The 21,025-nt window shown below is 38.0% G+C and overlaps 2 protein-coding genes and 1 pseudogene across 2 annotated transcripts; all 3 read left to right on the top strand.

Moving 5' to 3' along the window:
* Positions 1–4,137: 4,137 nt before the first annotated feature.
* LOC102807811 (deoxyribonuclease-1-like) lies at positions 4,138–9,677 on the top strand. Its single transcript, XM_006821941.3, has 8 exons — positions 4,138–4,278; positions 4,749–4,837; positions 6,922–7,008; positions 7,380–7,480; positions 7,913–8,025; positions 8,311–8,468; positions 9,187–9,292; positions 9,424–9,677. Exons 1-8 carry the CDS (start codon positions 4,138–4,140, stop codon positions 9,493–9,495), a joined length of 867 nt encoding a protein of 288 aa, XP_006822004.2. The 3' UTR covers positions 9,496–9,677.
* A 2,639-nt stretch (positions 9,678–12,316) lies between these two features.
* LOC144360065 (uncharacterized) lies at positions 12,317–14,757 on the top strand. Its single transcript, XM_078012978.1, has 3 exons — positions 12,317–13,283; positions 13,581–13,829; positions 13,985–14,757. The coding sequence occupies exons 1-3, from the start codon at positions 12,317–12,319 to the stop codon at positions 14,755–14,757; spliced, it is 1,989 nt and encodes a 662-aa protein (XP_077869104.1).
* A 2,177-nt stretch (positions 14,758–16,934) lies between these two features.
* Positions 16,935–18,721, top strand: LOC102804027 (zinc finger protein 862-like; annotated as a pseudogene).
* Positions 18,722–21,025: the final 2,304 nt, after the last annotated feature.

Below are 21,025 nucleotides of genomic sequence, written 5' to 3'. Positions count from 1 at the left end.
AAAGGGTAATTTGGCTATTTTTTTTAAATCAAATAAAAAACAGCATCATATATTAAATATGTCTGTTAAATTCCACTAAAAAGCGTGGGGTACAAAGTAAAAGTTCTTTGCGTTTCACTGGACAACTTGATACATCCACATATGAAACATTTACATATAGGAAATGCCCCAGGCTCTCCGTACTGAATCCAGCCATTGATAATTGTTATTGGAGGTAAGATTTTTTTAAATGCATCGCTCTAATTTTTTGTGCAAATAAAATATATTTTTTTCTTTTTTGCATACTCACTGTTTAGTTTTCATGGATATAGAAATAAACTAAATACACTCCTTCTTAATAATGTTGATGATGTATGTTTCCACATTGTGAACCTCGTTAAAGTGGACATTCATAGTACTGACTCATGTTACGCATCATGCTTATATAAGAAGTGAATTAATATCTCTCAGAACACCATACTGCGAAGATGCTCTATTAATTATATTATGCAAATATTGACCCGGCCAAGGTCGACAGATGCATCCACCCGAATGGAAAATATACTATGATACTTTCCACAATCCCTGCTATATAAATTATTTTCGTACAAGAAATAGGCCATGGACCAGGATAGACTATCGTGCACACCCCACAACTAGACCATACCACATTTTTTTACCATTGGGATCCATGAACTATGAAAGCACGTGGTAGCAGTGAAAACTGGGACGCAGTGTTTATTTCCCACATAGTTTCAACTGTTAATGGATTCATAAAGCTGTTTGTGGCATTTTGGGCTTTTCTTGTCAGCTGCTTTCCTTTTCTGACCTCTGCTGTACAAACGGACATCACTATGCTCACTGCCTTCTCCACTATCTGTTATGTGAGCCAAACCAAGTATCGCATCTACATAAAGATACCTAGCATGTGTGGTCCGCACCCATCCTTTATCTTCATAATTGGTGAGCAGGCCAGATATGCCTGCAGCACTGGTTCCAACTTCAGCACGGGACTTAGCATGTCCCATGGAGGTCTCTTCCATTGCTTTACCAATCGCACATTGATTACATAGTATGAAGGGGCGAGCAACACTGAATGCTCAGCTTTTTTGATGATGGAGACATCTCCTGGGTGTAACTTTCTATTAGGCTAAAAACATTGAAAAGTATAAAAGTATGTCAGTTAGCGAGCGTAGTTGTTTCCATCAAAGCTAAATAAAAGTGAAGTCATTCAGGAGGAAGTTGTTTGTCTTCACAGCCTGTAGGAGTGCCAGAATGAGATGGACATTTTCCATACATGAGAACCAGAACTGGGCATTTTTTCCATAATTATCCATTTGTCACTCCCTGTCTAAACTCTGTATACTCGTCTATAACAGACTGGTCCATTGCCACACCATCCAAAGCTTTGGGATTCTACCAGGGCATGCAACTTATCTGAAGATTCTCCAGAAAGGAGAAGGAGTATTTCGTCACAATCCTTATTTTTAAGGTACTCATCTATCACCAGTCTCTCAAGACATTCCAGCATTACTTTCTGGCAATGTAGTATTCTGTCGTAGTGCCCCCCCCCCCAGAAATCACTAATCAACCCTGTTTTCAGGAGTATATCCATCAATCTAGATCCAGCCATCTTCTTGTCAATCATCTTCATGTAAGCACTTATCAAATGAGAGGTTCCAATGAAAAATGATGTCATTTTTGTACCTTTCAGATGAATTTCATATCAGAAGGTATGCTTTCTTGCATACCCACGGTCAAACGTGATACTTACATAAGGCTGCCTAATATCTTTGGTGTTCTCTTCCGCACCACGCAAGCACTCCTCTACAGTTCTGCACTCGGTAATAGGAGGGTTGATGACTGGATAATAATCTATTTTTGTGAGCTATGAAGGACTTTTATCTGTCAAACTTAGTTGAAGCTCCCCTTGCGTTTGCGGTGTCCAAATAATGTAGTTTTGGACTGTTAGTGACATAGCAATCTGGAAGTGTGACTTCTTCTGCTAGATGTAGGAAACGTTGTTTGTTCTTTGTCTGAGAAGGTATTTTAGAAAAACTGTGTCACAGTGTAAGGCCTGCTAATGCAATCGAGAGAGCCACCCACAAAACTCATATTGGACAGGGGGTTCTTTCACTGCTAGTATGGGGTAGACAAGACAATAATACTGGAAATGAAATATGCATACATCACAATATCGAGTTAAAGCTCCTGGCTTTAATACAGAAAAAATACAATGAATAAAGTCACTAAAATACGGGGTTGCTTAGGGATGTGTGCATTGGTGATAACTCACAGTTCCAGATTGTAGAAATGGATGACAGTCAATGGCTTATGCAACATAACAACGAAGAAATACAGGTGTCTTGCAGATGGAATGCTGTTATTCTGGAGGGCACCGCTGAAAGCAGGAGATCGCAAAGCAGTTCATACAAGTCTCACAATACGATGGTTGAAGCCTACATCACTTACAATATTGTAGCAGCAGCACACAGGATACTAAGTTGAAATGATGAACCCCAACTGTCCTCAGTCTGTCCAATTTGTAGGCATAAATGGCTCAGATTCAGTGACACCACCTGGGTTTCCACATGAGCCAATCAGAATGTGATCTTGCTAGCAGCTGTGTCACATAGGCATCTCAGTAGATCATCCTTTGTTATTCAAATAACAGCACACACACACATGGTAGATTCCAAGGCTCCTTCCAAAGTTCTATACACCATTTTTATGTAAATCACAAGCACACATGGTAGATTCCAACTGTCCTTCAAGTGTTGAAAACAAGTATGACCTGCCGATCCCCTTTATGACTGTTATCACACGGCCGTGCACACCATTGCTTCCCACGATTCCATGCACTATATGCACATGTAATATGGCAAAAAACATAAAATAAAGGATGCTGCACCTTGCCAAAGATTGTATAAAGATGATGACAATTCGCAACGTTCATTCACCCTATCATGATGTATGCTAACCATATCGAGATATTCACTATATTGTGATGTACTGCTCCATATTGTGATGTACATTCACCATAATGTGACATTCATTCGCCATATTGTGATGTATGTTCACCCTATCTTGATGTCAATTAACCACATCTTAATGTCCATAACTAGAGTCGGGATGTTTAACCAGGGGCCATATCAACGTTCAATGAGAATGTATTCCATCAACTGCTCGCATTATTTTAAGAGACAACGCACGTAGTTATATTCCTACTGTTATGAAAACAAATTGTGACACATGCATGCTTGCTACGTGAAATCCATCATGCGTAAATGGCTCCCCTCCCCACAAAATATCCCATCTACATATAGTACACATACACTATGGAATATTAGTAAACTACCAACTTATTGTATTTTACACATGCAATATAGCAACAGACAAAATAAAAGGGTTATTGCAAAAAATTTGAACAGACAAGAAGCGACTTTGTTACTGCAGACGTCAAACGCGTCGCTACATCACGCTAACTAGTTGGGAACGTACAATTCGAATAACATGTGTACTAGTGAAGTGGGCGGGCAATAATTGTTTGATTAATAACTAGATTAATAGTGCGTGACCGCCAACCACCCCAACCCCGATCCTACACAACAACGGCCAGTGCTCATATGCAATACACGCACATAGTACGGTAAAGGGCACTAATGCAGATATAATAAGAGATATGCGGACAGCTGTATTTATAAGGTTTTTTACACACAAGATAACGGTGTTTAATCCGCAAAGAAACGCATATTTCTCTAGCTGTCAGTGAGGAGCCAATCTACATATATACCCTAACTCTTCAATCACAGTGACGTATGTGTTTGATTAATTAATGTTTGTCACACGCATTCGACAGAATAGCATAAACAGTGTGAAAACTTATCTTTGAAGCAGCTGCTTATCAGCATGTTTTTTTTCAGCCTCAGATGGGTGTGGTTTTAGAAGACCTATTTCCTGACAAATACGGAATATGTAAGGTACTTTTTCATACTGTTGTCTATATAATATGCATATATGTCTTGTACGCATTCAGATATTGGCGTCACTGACATAGCAGCATGATTTATGTAATGGGTGGTTATATATTGGAATGTATAATTACATTCTAAACATTTGTTACCAGCATCGCGCGACAACAGCCAAAAGACGAACAATATGAATATCACCATAGCTTTCGTTATTCTCGTTTTTGGAGCTGCCTGTGTTCAATCCAGTGTTAACATTTCTGCATGGAACATTCAAAAGTTTGGTACATCCAAGATGAGTAAAGATCCAGTTGTTAAGGTTATTGTGGACGTAAGTTAATCGAACATACTACAGTATATTTGTTGTGTTTATTGCATATAGTTTATTTTCAGTGGACATACTGACGTAAGTATGGCATTAGCAACCTTTTAAACTGTCGCAATATAAGCGAAAAACAAACAACAAGTTAATATTTAAACTCTATTAGGAACCTCATTTTCTGGCATTATTGTTTCATCGCTATTACTTACTCCACTATCTGGAATTTGCTCTTCATTTCGACTAAAAGTCTTATTTCATTTATTTAAATTAACAGATGGTCTATAGTGGACAAACCGACTTCTGTACATTGTATGCCTTTCAACAATAAGTTATAGCTTCTCGATTCCGTATCATGGGTTAGAATGAAACTCTTTTGTTAGCCGATGCTGCCTGGCATATATTATCTGAATGGACCAGCTTATTGGTAGAATACTTAATTGACACAAAAACGACACCGTTGTCTAATCTTATCATTACAGGTTATCATACGATACGATATATGTGCGGTGCAAGAGGTTTGTGACAAGGATGGAGTGGCAGTGTACGATCTTTTAAAAGAGCTAAACGAGTAAGTGAAAGAATGCAACGTCAATAACTCTGACAATCAGACATGCAAGTTGTGGTTGCAAGTTAACATACCTGACTAATACATACTTGGTTATGTCGAAATGACAATCTGACGTGTAAGTGTAAATGAATGAATAAATGAACGAATGAATGAACGAATGAATGAATGTGTCGGTTAGTGATGGTTGCAATACTATCTCGTTCAAGTCCGCAATAATCGTGCTTTGGTCGCAATAGTGATAGCGCAAGACATTACCCATAATTGCCTTCAACCTTAACCACGTTGACTTGAGAATAATATTTTTTTTTTAAATGTTCACGTTGCCAAGTATAATAGAATCAATACCCTTGGCCTACAACTATTGTGGACATAGGCGCAAACTGTCACAATATTTATGAAATAGGGTGTTGGGTGTACGGTACATAACGCCTAGAAAAATCTTTTTGTTGTTTATGCAAGTTTCTACATAATCGATTCACAGTGTATACTTTTATGTGTTATTACGTGTAAAAGACAAGGACACGAGAACGCACTGTTACACCCCCACTCTTCAAATGTCACGGTTACATGTAATTAACTGGAATAATAAATTAAACGAAAAATTGTGTGTTATGTCACTCAAAAAGGCAACAAGTTTAGTGTTTATATTAGAAAAATTAGAATGATTTGAAAAATTAGAATGTGAATTGAATTGGTCAACTGAGTAAGAATAACAGTAAAATTGGTGGTAAGCGATGGCTCCCGTCAATGTCTTATAGTGTAATATTGATTCCGGTGGCACCTGTGACTTGCAAACACATCCATATCTATATCTTCTTCTTGGTTGTTGTGGAATGCCATGCATTTCCAGATTGTTACGTCTTGTATATTGTTGCAGGTCTTGTAGATCAGTAGTGGTTGAACCTGTTTTTTTTGTTGTTGTTGTTTTTTTTTGTTAACTCAAAAAAATTGCTAATGTAATCAACAGATTTCTTTTCAATGATGGTATATGGTTCAGGGTGGAGATGATGCGTTTCAGCTGATGTTGGTGTTATTCGTCAGTCATGTTGGGCGACAGAGTAGAGGCGTCTTATGGAAAACGCTTCATCTCGCATTTCCTTCAAAGTTCAATGACTCCTTGTCCAAGACGGATGCTTCTATTTGTGCCTCAATCGTTGTATCTTATTTCCAGACTTAAAGATAGCTAGAATGTAAACTGATAAAGTGAAATTAGAAATATCCATGGGCTGCGAATGGCCGTATCACTTGCTCGCTGGTGATGATACAAGTTACCATACCTGGTCAGCATACATTAAAAATATTAACACCTGTGGCGTGAAACTGTCTCAAAGAAACATAAGACGCGGGAATCAAACAAAGTGATGATAATGGTTTCTTATAAAATGGCTTATGAAAATAGTTTTTGAGGGAGAGAGTGAGCTGCTTACCTTTAATACATCTTTCTTATGAATGGCGCCCGATATTGGCTTAGTGTTTATATGACTTATAGGGTGACGGGGGCAGTTCAAGGCTTACATATCGATTTGAAAGCATTTCCTATGACAAACAACTACAAACACAGTTGTTGAACAACATTGCCTTCACCAATATACTTCTTTTCACGTCACAAAAGTGCATTATCACTAAGGGGGTGCGATTTATTAGAAAAGTTCACGCGGCATCACATGTTGTGATTGAAACAATTGCTAATTCACTGGCACAGTAAGGTATTTCGACTTCAGTCAGGCAGTTAATCAGTATTATTATCTGAAATACAATTTTAATTTGGGAAAATACATAGTTATTAGTTATCTTCGAGTGTAAATACAATGTTTCAAATTTCAAAATTATACAAATGGTTTATATAATCATGAGGCTGATAAACATAGTTTTAAGTATTTGTAATTTCATATCGCAAAATATTAATACCAAATAAAATAATTATAGTCCCGCAATCCAAAATGTGTTGTTTCCATACTAATGACATGCAATATTGTTTCAAGTATAATGACAGTGTAATTATGGTATGTCCTGAATATGGTGATACAGAAAAAAAATGTTGGAATATTCTATACTTACCCTATACATGTTCAATTATTTTGCAGTAAAACCAATGGTAAATACTCTCTGCAGTTGGGGCCACGTGTTGGTAATACGTATCGAGATACTGAACAGTATGCTTTTTATTACAGGTAGAAGCACAATATTCATTTTTGTCGGTATATACAAATTACAGTATGTCATGAACTTGTACATTTTTGTATTTTCCCATGTTAGTGTATGGCCTCACCATCATACATTTCCCTACTTCAGGTAGTAATTACTCGTTTCTTGAAATGAGATTTTAACTATATTATCTTGTTAAATTCGGCCTGTAATGGTCTGCTTCACTAAATTGAAAATATGAAAGACCTTAATTTAGGAATTCATGATTGGTATTGGTATTGGTATTTGACTATCATTTTCAGGTCAAAACGTAAAATATATTCAAAATTGTTTGGATAATTCACTTAAGTTTATTTGCCTACTTTGTTTGACATGTTTTTTTGTGTTTGTTCTCGAGGCATGACGTGGTTACGGTTTTGGGCAATTACACGTACAGTGACCCGAACAATGTCTTCGCCCGCGACCCCTACATGGTTTATTTCTCAACAACAGAATCAGGTATTTTCTCGCTTAAATCACGTCACTTCTCTAATTGCTAACTCACAAAATTGAACCACGCCAGCGACACTAGATTCAGTGATATGCTAATAGTTACCAATATAAAATTGTTTGCTTTGTTAACAATGTTCTAATACAATGATTAGTAGTTTAACGAAAGAAAGATTCATAATTATACAGTGGGGAATGTAACTTCTTTGTTTTTAAATAAATAGTTTATTCCAACAGTTAATACACTCAAAAAGACCATGCACAAATCATATCAAGGAAGCAAATGGCAATGTATTCAGTTTCACCTGGTCAACTTGAATTAATTGTTATTGTTACATATATTATAAAGAAGGTTTGAAATTTTAGAATTGGAGGCCATCTTGTAAATAGGTGCTGACAGCTTGGTTTGAGCCAAACTAGTAATAACCTGTTTTATTTCAGTACTCAAACGTTTTGTATTTGGTGCCATACACACAAGGCCAAAACATGCAGTGTCAGAAATTGATCACCTGACAAAGGTTAATGCCGACGCAAAAGAACAGTTTCAAGACGAGGTACTTATTTCGAAAAAAAAACACGAAAAAATCAGTAACTTACTTTAACATTCTATAATACATGTTTGTCGTATTCAAAAATGATGTAATTCGTATTATGTAACCACATGTCACGCAGTAAAATTTTGAGACATGACACGTTTCTAACATAACAAATGAAAACGTACGAAATTGGTAAAATGACCGACAGTACTGAATTCTTAATTCGCATACTTTTGTGACCATCTACTGGGTACATCAACACAATGTATTGTAAATAGTTATTCAAGTTGTTGTTGTCTATAGAATGTCTTGATTGGTGGAGATTACAACGCTGACTGTGCTTATGTTAAAGAGCATGATTGGAAGGAGATCAGTTACAGAACAATGCCTATTTTCACTTGGTTAATCGACGATGATGCTAAGACCAACTTAGCTCGTACGTCTTCGTGTGCATATGACAGGCAAGTAGCAGTATACCACTAGATTACATTCAAACATTAATAGCAGAATAGTAAAATCATCTAGCTGTTCTTAGTTTTTCAAGCTTTTCTGGTAAAACACAGCTAACAAGTATTTGATCCACCCCATCCCACCTCCAAATTGTAAAGTGACAGTGTTCCAAGGCACAAGATTGAGCACGGCGGAAGATATCGTATCATCCTTGTGTGATTTATAAACTCCGCCAAGTAAACAAATTTGAAAATGGATGAATACAATTTACAAGTTGTGCAGTGGGTTAATACACTTTATGTGCTGAACATTTGAAGTATGTTAATCCCAGTGTGAGTACACATTTGTCAATGCAATGTGTATGTCGTCATTCTTTGTACACAGAACACTCCCTCGGTCTATGATGGAAGTTATTTCAGTGCCGCTCCTGAAAAATAAAATTGGAGACATTACCAGCACAATTATCGTCATATTGCAATAACATCTGTTTTGTCAATAGTTGTTGAACATATATTACTCAAGAGGTGTGATAAAGTTTGTTTAAAACTACACAGACAACCAGTTTGGTTTTAAAAAATAAACATTCCACAGATCTCTGTATTTGAATTTAAGATTACTTTGTATACGCCACATGGGACTCGTATAGAACATGTCGAAACGAGAAAACGGTGTCCTTTTAATTAACACATTCATATATATTAATTTACGTAAACCACGTTTTCTTGACAGATTAGTGACTCATGGGCAGGGGTTCAGAGATGCGTATCTACCAGGAAGTGCTAAAGTATTTTATTATGACCAAGACCTCTATGACACCCCGATGAATCGCACATTGGTATGTCGCACGCATTTATCAACATTTATCATTTTGTCGAATGTAGTTGAACGTTCATGAAGCGGCATAGTTATATAATTGGATATCTGTACTTTTGTATTTTGTATTTGATTCGCATTCATTTGTTCCAGGCATTAGCCGTGAGTGACCACTATCCAGTGGAGATGTCCATAAAGGATCCAAACCGTATCCAGCCATTGTAACGGGGTTTATGACATCGCATTAACATCGATTCTTGCATGATTGTCAATCATTATTATATAAGACACTGCTCATGCAGTCAAATAATTAACCATGGACCAATATAATGTACACATAATCAAGTACATAGGTGATAATACGAGTAATAAATGTAATCAATTTATGTTCTAGATTCATCATACAATATTGTTAATATATTTTAGGTGTAATGCATGTTTGTCATAAGTTAAATGACCAATCACCTCCCATATACTCTTCATAGCCATGAAGTGCCAATGACATGTGTATCCTCTATAGCTAGGCTTCACGTGATATTAATCATTGAATAAGCCAGAATACGTTATGTCGATATATGACAGGACACGGTAGTATATATCCACATGTTAGTCATTCTAACACACATAAAACATTTGCCCTATTGCAGATAGCACACGTCACTGTGAAGGAGCGCATAACGAGAATAAATACGATCTTGATATATACTGCGCTGTCAAACTACATATTAGATCAATTCCCGTAATCGTAAATCTTTGATTTGAAAGTAGTATGAGACATTCTGTAGTACGTGCTCAAAGTGTGTGCAAACAAACAATGTACGTAACACAGCGCTGTACACGCTACAAGGGACTCGCATCGAATACGACAACGATGCGATGACTAGCGATTTTAATAGTTTCATTGAGAACAATGTATTATAGCAAGCTAAATTCTCACTAAGATTAGTGGGTAGCAAAGACCGCATGTACATATGGTCACGGCGTGTCACGCGAGAAAGACATAAAAAGTAAACAAAGAATGTCACGCGCCTCACAAAACGGTACCCAACACAACTAAATAAATAAATAAGATCGTTACGAGTAAGAAACAGAAGGCCCATTGTAAGCTACCAGAGTGTCCTGTGATTAGAGCGCCACCAGTGGCAGTAATCTATTATTAGTGCGGTTCGTGTATTGCGAGAGTCTCGTGTTTTGCGAGAACCGCCATTTTTACTTTACTTGTTGTGCACTGAATTGTACGTCAAAATTACTCTACTAGATATCCCAGCGTGGTAAGTTTAGTTACATAAATCGTTAATTATTTGAGTTGTCTACTACAAGCAGACTTATTCGAGATTATTATGAGATATTATGAGTTTATATTTCGCGTAAATTCTGTCGAGTTTACATTCATTGCGATAGACTTCAAACTTGTGCAGTCTTTGCTGAATAGATCTCACGTTCGTCTGCAACTTATGTAAACAAGTTTAAGGTTCTCTGTTGTACCTTTTCTGGTTGAGAATACCATTTCAAATGTTGATTATTGTTAGTTGAGGTATATATATTTGAAAGTACAGTGAGAAATTCTCGTACATCCCTCGTTTTAAGAAGGGTTTTCTACGCACCATGCTTGGCCATCTAATTAAAATTTGTTGTTATGCATGGTGCACTCCTTACGAAAATTGTTATACCCTTTGAATTATTGTGATATTTCTGCATTGTATTCTTATTAGTGTTTGTTATTTTTTCTGTATTTACAGTTTGACCATCCATTCACTGTCAATTACCATTCGTTGACCACTTATTCAACAATTCATTGGTTCGCCATTTGTCAAAGGAACATTCTACCATTCTGCTGTTCATCATTCTACTAGTGAACATTTAACCAATCATTAACTACTACTCATTGTGGCATTTGTGGTATTTAGTGATATTGTCAACAACAACTACTACTACTACTACTACTACTACTACTACCAGCTAACTTTAATAACAATTATCAACATAACAACAACTACCTGTAACCATTAGTGGTGAATGCGTTCAGCACAAGGGAAATATATATATAATGATTAATCTGTTAATGTTGTCATTGTATTGGCTACATTAAAAGTCAAACACGACGGAAAGATGTCCGACAATAAAGATGTTAACACAGCTGCTCAAGCTAAACTGAAACGACAGCGAGGTGTTGCAAAGGCAAATGTCACACGACTAATCAACCAAATTCATACTTCCATAGAACAGGGTCAGTCTGAAGCATTAGATCTGAAACTAATATCGCTAGACGAAGAAGTTGGCAAATTCGTTGAGGTGCATGAACAATATCATGAAACACTCAAAGATGAAGATGACATTGATGCCTAAACATGTTATCGCATGTCTGTGCTGCGAGATGTTCAAGACTTGCGACATTTAGCCATGAGTCTGCAGGAAGAGAGACTAAAACCACAACAGGAAGAACATTCAGAGATAGAACTCTGACATGAGAAGGAGAAAGATGAATTGAGAAAACTACTACAGTTCAAAGATGTTGAGTTACGAGAAAGTCAGCTTGGATATAGATTGGCAACTGGTTCATCTGAGCGGTTTTCTACCCCTATCTCTTCACGAACAACTCCAGGTGACTCGTCAGTATCTCCAGTGTTTGAGTCATCCATGAGGGATATGTTGGAATTATCCAGACAACAGTACCAGTCACATCTTGATTCTATACGACTTCCACCTGCCGATCTCATCAAGTTTGATGGAGACCCATTAAAGTACTGGCAATTCATGAGACTGTTTTCAACCATTGTGGATAAAGAGACTGTATCAAATGAAGAGAAACTTACCAGATTGCTTCAGTACACAGTTGACCGAGCTAAAGGTGCCATTTCACATTGTTTATGCAACCCTGATACAGCTGCTGGTTATGGGCCATGACCATACTGAGAAAGCGCTTTGGGAAGCCATATACCATTGCTCAAGCCTGAATTAACAAAGTTCTAAATTATAAAGACATTAAAGATAACAACCAGATTTTTTTGCAGATACCCTTCGCAGTTGTAGGGACACACTTAGAGCTATGAAGTGTGAAGATGAACTGAACTCGGGTAGCACGCTACGCAGTATAGTGGACAAACTACCAGATGACATAAAGAGAAGATGGTTAACGAAGAACTTTGAAATTACTGAGTCAGGACGTCTGCCTAAATTGGATGACGTATTCAAACTCGTTGAAACAGAAACAACAAGGAGATCTGATCCAGTCTTTGGAAATCTACTTACATATGATACATCATCTAAAACCAACTCTATTCCAAACAACTTTAATACCAACCTCGTCAGCAAACCTAAGACAAGGCAGTCTTTTGCAACTTCATCGTCAACAGAAACTAAATCTACCAAAGACACTAGTATTAAATGTATAAAATGTAATGATACACATTATTTGAATCAATGTTCTGCCTTTAGAGCAATGTCAGTACCAGCACGATTGACATTTGTACGACAAAACAAACTTTGTCTTAATTGTTTCATGAAAGATCACATAAGTGAGTTTTGTACGCACAATTTGGTATGTAAGGTACCTGGATGTGGTAAAAAACACAACAGTTGGCTTCACTCTGCTTTATCAGCAAACAACAATGATCACAATAACAATTATAAAACTACCCAACTACATAAACAAGCAACTGTGAGTGCACCAGCTACTAATGATCAACCACAAGTGATTCATGTCAATTCTACTCGAAAGTCAATTGAACCTCAACAAAGCAAGATCGCGTTACCCATTATTCCAGTTGTAGTCTCAAACCAAGACAACCAGTTGTCAATGCATGTTTTCGCTCTATTGGACAGCGGCTCCAATGGTACATTCTGCTCCAAAAGGTTGATATCAGCCCTAAGGCTCAAAACACACAACATGAACTTTAAGCTAAGCACACTGGAGTCTAAGAATCTTAACATCGACACCCTTTCGGTGAACTTGCGAGTTGAGGATACCAAGCGTCAGAGTGGATACCTTATCAGTGGAGTACTGTGTCGTGAACGTTAGCCTTGATAACTTAGTTTCATCAGAGGAGGTTTCCAGATGGCCTCATCTGCAAGACATTACTCATGAAATCTGCATGCCAGACGTTGATTTATCTGATGAAGTTGCTTGCTAATTGGTCTTGACCAACCCGATATACTTGCCCCTCGTGAGATATGCAGTGGGAACTCAGGGGGACCTTATGCTACTTTGACTGGTCTGGGATGGACACTCAATGGTCCAATAGCCGATGGGCTCACAACTACATGTATTTCAGCAAACTATGTCCATTCTGACCACACTCTACGTCTTGCAGTCAAGAAGTTCTTGAAACTGGATGATCCAGCATGTATCAACGACAACCTACTGTCAGTTACTGATAAACAAGTGATTAAGTTATGGAATGAACATTCAATTATAGATGGTGACCATTACAGTCTACCCATTCCATTCAAAGAGCATCCACCACGTCTACCAAATAATTACGCTGTTGCAAAGCACCGTTTAGACCTGTTGGGAAAGCGCTTAGTGAAAAATCCTGATTTGAAACATAAATATGTTCAAAGTATTCAAGAGACACTACGTCATGGCTACGCGGAAGAAGTCACTGACCACTACCGACAAGATGGATATGTGTGGTATCTCCCGCATCACCCAGTATTGCATCCCTGCAAACCAAATAAAGTTCGTATTGTTTATGATTGTTCTGCTACTTGCCAGGAACCTCATTAAATGACTGCATCAATCAGGGCCTAGAACTCACTAACAAACTTATTGGGGTGTTGCTTAGATTTCGCCAAGGGCCTATTGCCATTAATGCTGACATTGAAGGCATGTTTAATCAGGTAAAAGTGCCGGTTCATGAGAGAGATGTTCTTCGTTTCCTATGGTGGAAAGAAAATGATCCTGACAAATCACCTAAACACTATCATATGACCACACATCTTTTTGGTGGAGTGTGGAGCCCCAGGGCTGCGAATTTCGCACTACAACGGGTAGCAGAAGACAATAAAAATTACTTCAGTGAGCTTACAACTATGACAGTTAAGCACAATTGCTATGTGGATGATTGCCTTAAGTCGGTGCCTACCGAGAGCATTGCCATCAAGCTTGCAGCTGAGCTTAGGGAATTATTGGCTCGTGGAGGTTTCAAGTTCACAAAGTGGCTTAGCAATTCCAAGGAAGTAATGAAATCTATACCAACCAATGAATGGGCAAAGTCATTACACGAGCTGAATCTTGACAAAGATTATCTACCCTATTATCGTACACTAGGTGTTTTGTGGAACATAGAAAAGGACTGCTTTACATTCGACACTAGGCCAGCTGACAAACCATTGACACAGAGAGGTGTACTAAGTATAACCAGTTCCATCTACGACCCCTTGGGCTTTGCAGGCCCATTTGTACTTAACGCGAAAGCATTATTCCAGGAGTTATGTCATCTCAAAATAGACTGGGATAAAACCATTCCTACAGATATAGCGACTTAGTGGCAAAGATGGTTAGACGCCATTCCACTACTATCTGACTTGGCTATTCCAAGATGCCTGTTTCCATCTGTTCTGACAACCTCGTCAGCAATACAACTGCATCACTTCTCCGATGCTTCAGAAATAGCATATGGCGCTGTTTCATATATTAAGAGCAACGATGAATGTCGCTTAGTAATGTCAAAGAGCAGACTAGCTCCACACAAATCAACAAGTATTCCACGTTTAGAGCTACTGAGTTAGATCAACATATCAAACATCACCTAGAGATACAAATCACCGTACATAAAAAACAATGATCAAAGATTTCAGACTTTCGTGGCAAATCGTATTGCTAAAATTCATGATCCTTCTGACTCAAAGCCTTTAACGCCAAACCACTTGTTACTACTTCTTGGAGGTCCTACCTTACCTCCAGGGAATTTTATTGAGCGTGATCTTTATCGTTGACGATGGCGCCAAGTTCAACATCTTGCCGATGTTTTCTGGGCCAGGTGGCTCAAGGAGTATCTGCCAAAAACGTCAAAAATGGACTCAAACAAAGAGAAATCTCCAAGTAGGAGACCTTGTGTCAATTATGCACGAAAATACACTGCGTAACCGTTGGCCTCTAGGACTTGTTACCCCAGTGTACCCAGGAAATGACGGACTTGTTCGTACTGTTCAAATTAAAACACAAATGGGAATTATGATCGCCCTACTGCTAAAGTTTGTCTGTTAGAAGCCAATCTCGCATAAGAACTTACCACACAACATATTACGGACTATTACCTATTAGCGATTGTTTATATAAATGGACTTCGCTTCATTCAAATGTTTGATACATTGTAATTTCTAGTATTGTACAATATTGTACTATCGTAAACCTCAATCACAATTGCTAAGTTTACATTTATTAATTAGTTGATGACCTTTTGGGTCATGGGGGCCGGAATGTAAGCTACCACAGTATCCTGTGGTTAGAGCGCCACCAGTGGCAGTAATCTATTATTAGTGCGGTTCGTGTATTGCGAAAGTCTCGTGTTTTGCGAGAACCGCCATTTTTATTTTACTTGTTGGGCACTGAATTGTACGTCAAAATTACTCTACTAGATTTCCCAGCGTGGTAAGTTTAGTTCAGGGCTTGAAAATTACGGTAGCCCGATCGCTCGGGCTAATGAATTTGCTTGCCGGACCATTCAGTTATGAACGTTACTAGTCTGACGGACTGCCTGAAAAAAATCACTTTTTTTAATTAATTTGTCATCTGGTTCGTGTAACAGCAGTTTTTCGGTTAAACCCATCAGTTTGGTTGCCCTAATTACCAATTTTTGCCCAGATAACGCGAGAAAATATTACAACGAGTACTTCCGTATTCCATAAACTCACTGCGCATGTATAGTATCAGATGACCTATTCAATGACATCACGGCATGGAGTACCTTGAAACCGTCCCAATGTTGCACATGTAAGCCATTTTGAAACAGTCAAATGTTTTACCACGTGTTGCCTGATGAACTGTGACCTCCTTTTGTATATGTCATTTTGTAAGCACTGCGATGCAACGAACATTGACAAGTCTATGGGCTAAAGTCCCAAAAAATGACGAACCAGGCCTTGGTATGCAGACTGAAGTGTCTTCAGCAGTTGTAGGACAACATTTAGAGTTTGACAAAAACTCCAACGAGCCTCAACCGTCGACGGCCGCACTGCCAACTCCTACGTCAACGTCATCAGGTGAAAATTGTGGAGATACGGTAACGCTAACGCGTGACCAAAAATATGACAGGCACAAAAGGAAACGTCATTTCATTCCGGCATGGTCTGATGAACGCCCATGGATAAGTCATAAAGATGATGTCATGTTTTGCATTTATTGTAAGCAATACCCTGATTTGGCCGATAAAAGCAGTCCGCTATTTAAAGGGACAACAAACTTCCGGTTGGATCCATTGAAATCACATGAAAAAACAAAAGAACACATGGCATGTACTCGTCGCTATTTTCGTGATGTTGGGGCGAAAAAAGTTGCAGAAAAAAACTACCAGGCTAACATGTGCCCAAATCTGTTGACAGAAACCCCTATAGGCAAGGCAGTAACAAAATTAAATGTCGATCAGAGGGAGAAACTGAGAAAGTTATTTAGAACTGCTTATGCAATTGCGAAAAGAGGAAAACCATTTTCTGACTTTTAAATGATGTGTGAAGTTCAGGAGCTAAATGGCCTACAAATAGAAGAAAATTATAGAAATATAGCCAGCTTTAAAATGTTTCTAAATTCTATTGTTGAATGTCTGAAGAAAATTATACAAGATGAGATAATGGAGGTTAACTTTCTTAGCATTCTTGGTGATGGGTCAACTGATGCAGCTGTGATAGAGCAGGAGATTGTTTTTCTGAGATATGTGAATCCCACTGATAGCATGCCAGTATGTAGACAAGTTGATATTGTACCACTAGAAGCAGCAAATTCTGATGGTATTTTGCAAGCATTGGATACTGGGTTATCACAGGTTGGACTTAGTTTTGAAAAACTCAAGCCTGATAATGAGGAAATTAAGCAAAGCTTGGTAATGGCTAATTTTGATGGTGCGTCAGTGAATTTTGGTAATAAAAATGGTGTTACAAAAAAATTAACTGACATAAATCCTGCCCTGATATCCTTACAGTGCATTGCTCATAAATTAGAGCTAGCAGTTCTAGATGCTAACAAAGATAATCTGGCTGTCATGGGTAATTTTGAGGAAACCCTGAAAGGACTCTTCATGTTTTACCACTACTCACCTAAAAGAAGAAGAGAGCTGAAGGACAGTTCTGATGTTTTGGAACATGACCTGTCTCACATAAGCGGAGTGAAGCAAGTACGCTGGCTATCCAGTAAGGAGCGAGCAGTAAAAGCTATCAAGAACAATTATGAGGCTGTTGTGACTCACCTGGAACATGCTAGTACAGATAAAAATTCCAGTACTGATAATTCAAGCCGTGCAAAGGGCTACCACAGAACTATCACTGCAATCAAGTTTGTAAGACTGCTCCATTTCCTGCTTGATTACTTACCTATATTAGCAAATCTATCCAAGGTATTCCAAGAGGAGAAACTTTTAATAATGGAAATACCAGACAGACTAGAAGAGACTTACCTGGCATTGAATGCATTAAAAGCATATCCTGGCAAGAATATGAATGAGTTCAATGACAATTTCAATGATGAAACACTGATGTTTGGTAACATTAAACTTCACAAGTCACAGGGAAGACAACCGAGTAGTGCATTTGATGCAACATACATAGACAAAGTTGTTGATAGCACAATAAAGTACATTAAAAAACGGTTTGAAATATTGGAGGAAAAGCCAATTTCACTTCTCATGATATTTAACTTTCAGAAGTGGCCAATAGATAACCAACTTCTAGCTGCATATGGTAAAGATGAGCTTTCACAACTACTTATGGATTACCTACACACATATTTTTCAGAAGGTGAGAGAGATAGAATTATTCATCAGTGGCCTGCACTGAAGGTACATTGCAGACAATGGCGTACAGCAAAACTTGTAAATATATATAGCTTGATGTTGCAAATAAAGCCGCCTCATCTGACTGATATGCTGAAACTTGTAGAATTTGTAATGGCTGTGTCACCCAGTACAGCCAGCTGTGAGAGAGCTTTCTCAAAGCAGAACATCATTAAAACTCAGCTAAGAACTTCACTGACACAGGAGTCTCTACGCAATCAGTTAATGATCATGCTTGAAGGACTTTAATCCAGATAGTAGCATAACCCAATGGCTAGAGAGCAGTATTCGCAAGAGACACATTTGTGGACATAAATTAAAAAATAAAGTAAATACGGATGATCAAATTGATAACATATTATTGGACAGTTCTTCAAAGTTAGATTCATAAGTAAATACCAAATGCACATTAAAAAATACAATACTGTATGTACACTGTGTCATAATAATAAAAATTGATGACAATAATATTGAGGGCTAGTGATTTCTTGGGCAGGGCTAGTTGATTATCTTAGTGACCCGTCCTGGGCTAGTGGGTTTTCATAAAAAATTTCAAGCCCTGTAGTTACATAAATCGTTAATTTTTTGAGTTGTCTACTACAAGCAGACTTATTCGAGATTATTGTGAGATATTATGAGTTTATATTTCGCGTAAATGCTGTTGAGTTTACATTCATTGCGATAGACTTCAAACTTGTGCAGTCTTTGCTGAATAGATCTTACGTTCGTCTGCAACTTATGTAAACAAGTTTAAGGTTCTCTGTTGTACCTTTTCTGGTTGAGAATACCCGTTCAAATGTTGATTATTGTTAGTTGAGGTATATATATATATATAAAGTACAGTGAGAAATTCTTGTACATCACTCGTTTTATAAAGGGTTTTCTACGCACCATGCTTGGCCATCTAATTAAAATTTGTTGTTATGCATGGTGCACTCCTTACGAAAATTGTTATACCCTTTGAATTATTGTGATATTTCTGCATTGTATTCTTATTAGTGTTTGTTATTTTTTCTGTATTTACAGTTTGACCATTCATTTGTTCATTCACTGTCAATTACCATTCGTTGACCACTTATTCAACAATTCATTGGTTCGCCATTTATCAAGGGAACATTCTACCATTCTGCTGTTCATCATTCTACTAGTGAACATTTAACCAATCATTAACTACTACTCATTGTGGCATTTGTGGTATTTATTGATATTGTCAACAACAACAACTACTACTACTACAGGTGTGCGCACGTGTTTTTGCGAAGCTCCTGGTTTTTGGTGGTGGTGAGCTAATTCTGGCCTGAGTACGCTCCGCCACGTCGTGTCACGGGTGACTGTCAAATCTCAAATAAAGTATTGTTTTTTCACACACTGAACCTGCCTACTGTCATTTTAAATCATGTCCACTTTTCATCACGAATAAATCAACTGGTAGTATTATCACGTAGTTTTTAAACTTTGTTGTGTGTTTTATTTCTGTTTTGGGACTGGTAGGGGGGATAGTAACTCCTTGTGGTGAGAACCAGTGAGACTGGCCTACTTGCAGGGTTCCAAAGCTTAACGTTGTACGTTTTATTGCTTTCATTTACGTTACTTGTCCTTGTCAAACTGCTTATTAAAAATCACTACTACTACTACTACTACTACTACTACTACTACAGGTGTGCGCACGTGTTTTTGCGGAGCTCCTGGTTTTTGGTGGTGGTGAGCTAATTCTGGCCTTTGTAGGCGCTTTATTTTGTAAATTATTTGATATATCGGTTTGTAAATATCCAGTGTCATTCATTGTAAATAATTTAGTTGATTCTGCCCGCGTGTTGCGGGTTTTTGGTGTTGTTCTGGTCCTTGGTGAGTGGTGTCGAGCGCAGGGAAAGATGGCCGCTGCACAAACAAAGCAATTCCATACACCATCTGGCAGACTCACTCCCAACCACGCGATTAGATGTGAGAATATTGAAGGCGTGCCTGTCAACACATATGTGGAAGCCGTGGCTGAAATGATCTAGGGAAACAATATTGTAGCAGCATCTCGCATGAACAGGTCTGTCATTGTTTTCCTGTCTGATATCACCTCCATTGAATTCTTGTCGGCATGTGGTCTTAATATTGGCGATCAACACATTGCTGTTGAACCGCTAGTACGTCCTTCAACAAAATTGATACTCTCCAATGTCCCTCCGTTTTTACCAAATGAAGCCATTACACACGCACTGGCACCTTATGGCCGTGTTATTAGCTCTGTTCGAGCGATCCCGCTTGGTTGTAGGAAACCAGAACTAAAGCATGTAAAATCTTTTAGGCGGCAAGTGTACGTGCACTTGAAAAAGGTTGATATAAACGGTTTATTGCCAATAATTTATGAAGGAATAAAATACAACGTTTATGTTTCAACCGATGAATTGGTGTGTTTTGGTTGCCATGAAAAGGGTCACACGCGACGAAACTGTCCTGGCACGCGCCCCATTGTTATGCAAAAACCGTCAAACAATGAAAGCAATCATGATAAAATTACTGAATTGAATGAGACACATAGCAACACGTGCGAGCAAAACGAACAACAACAAACAGGTGAACAAAGCAGTGTAAATAATGCTGATGTTGAACTGACAAACGATGATGGTATACCAGGTGAGAATCTAGAGGATATGAATTTAACTCAACAAAATATCCCTAAAAAGCGGAGTAGATCAAAATCACCGGATAACAGAAATAACACTGGTAAATCTAAAAAAGTGCAAACTGAAAATGATGTAAATAATGGTTCTAAAATAATTGAA

Source organism: Saccoglossus kowalevskii, chromosome 21 (genome assembly GCF_978046115.1).
Source record: "Saccoglossus kowalevskii chromosome 21, keSacKowa6.1, whole genome shotgun sequence".
In the NCBI taxonomy this organism is placed as follows: domain Eukaryota; kingdom Metazoa; phylum Hemichordata; class Enteropneusta; family Harrimaniidae; genus Saccoglossus; species Saccoglossus kowalevskii.
The sequence above is the reverse complement of the archived record's forward strand: the minus strand, read 5'-3'. Positions and strand labels throughout refer to the sequence as shown.

Bases quoted from the DNA above. Each gene is read 5' to 3' on its own strand.
- LOC144360065 (XM_078012978.1), top strand. From the start codon at position 12,317: ATGAAGTGTGAAGATGAACTGAACTCGGGTAGCACGCTACGCAGTATA. The intron at 13,284-13,580 runs GTTAGCCTTGAT...TACGTCTTGCAG, and splicing joins TGGAGTACTGTGTCGTGAAC to TCAAGAAGTTCTTGAAACTG. The intron at 13,830-13,984 runs GTATTCAAGAGA...GCTACTTGCCAG, and splicing joins GAAACATAAATATGTTCAAA to GAACCTCATTAAATGACTGC.
- LOC102807811 (XM_006821941.3), top strand. From the start codon at position 4,138: ATGAATATCACCATAGCTTTCGTTATTCTCGTTTTTGGAGCTGCCTGT. The intron at 8,026-8,310 runs GTACTTATTTCG...TGTTGTCTATAG, and splicing joins AAGAACAGTTTCAAGACGAG to AATGTCTTGATTGGTGGAGA. The intron at 8,469-9,186 runs GCAAGTAGCAGT...TTTTCTTGACAG, and splicing joins TCTTCGTGTGCATATGACAG to ATTAGTGACTCATGGGCAGG.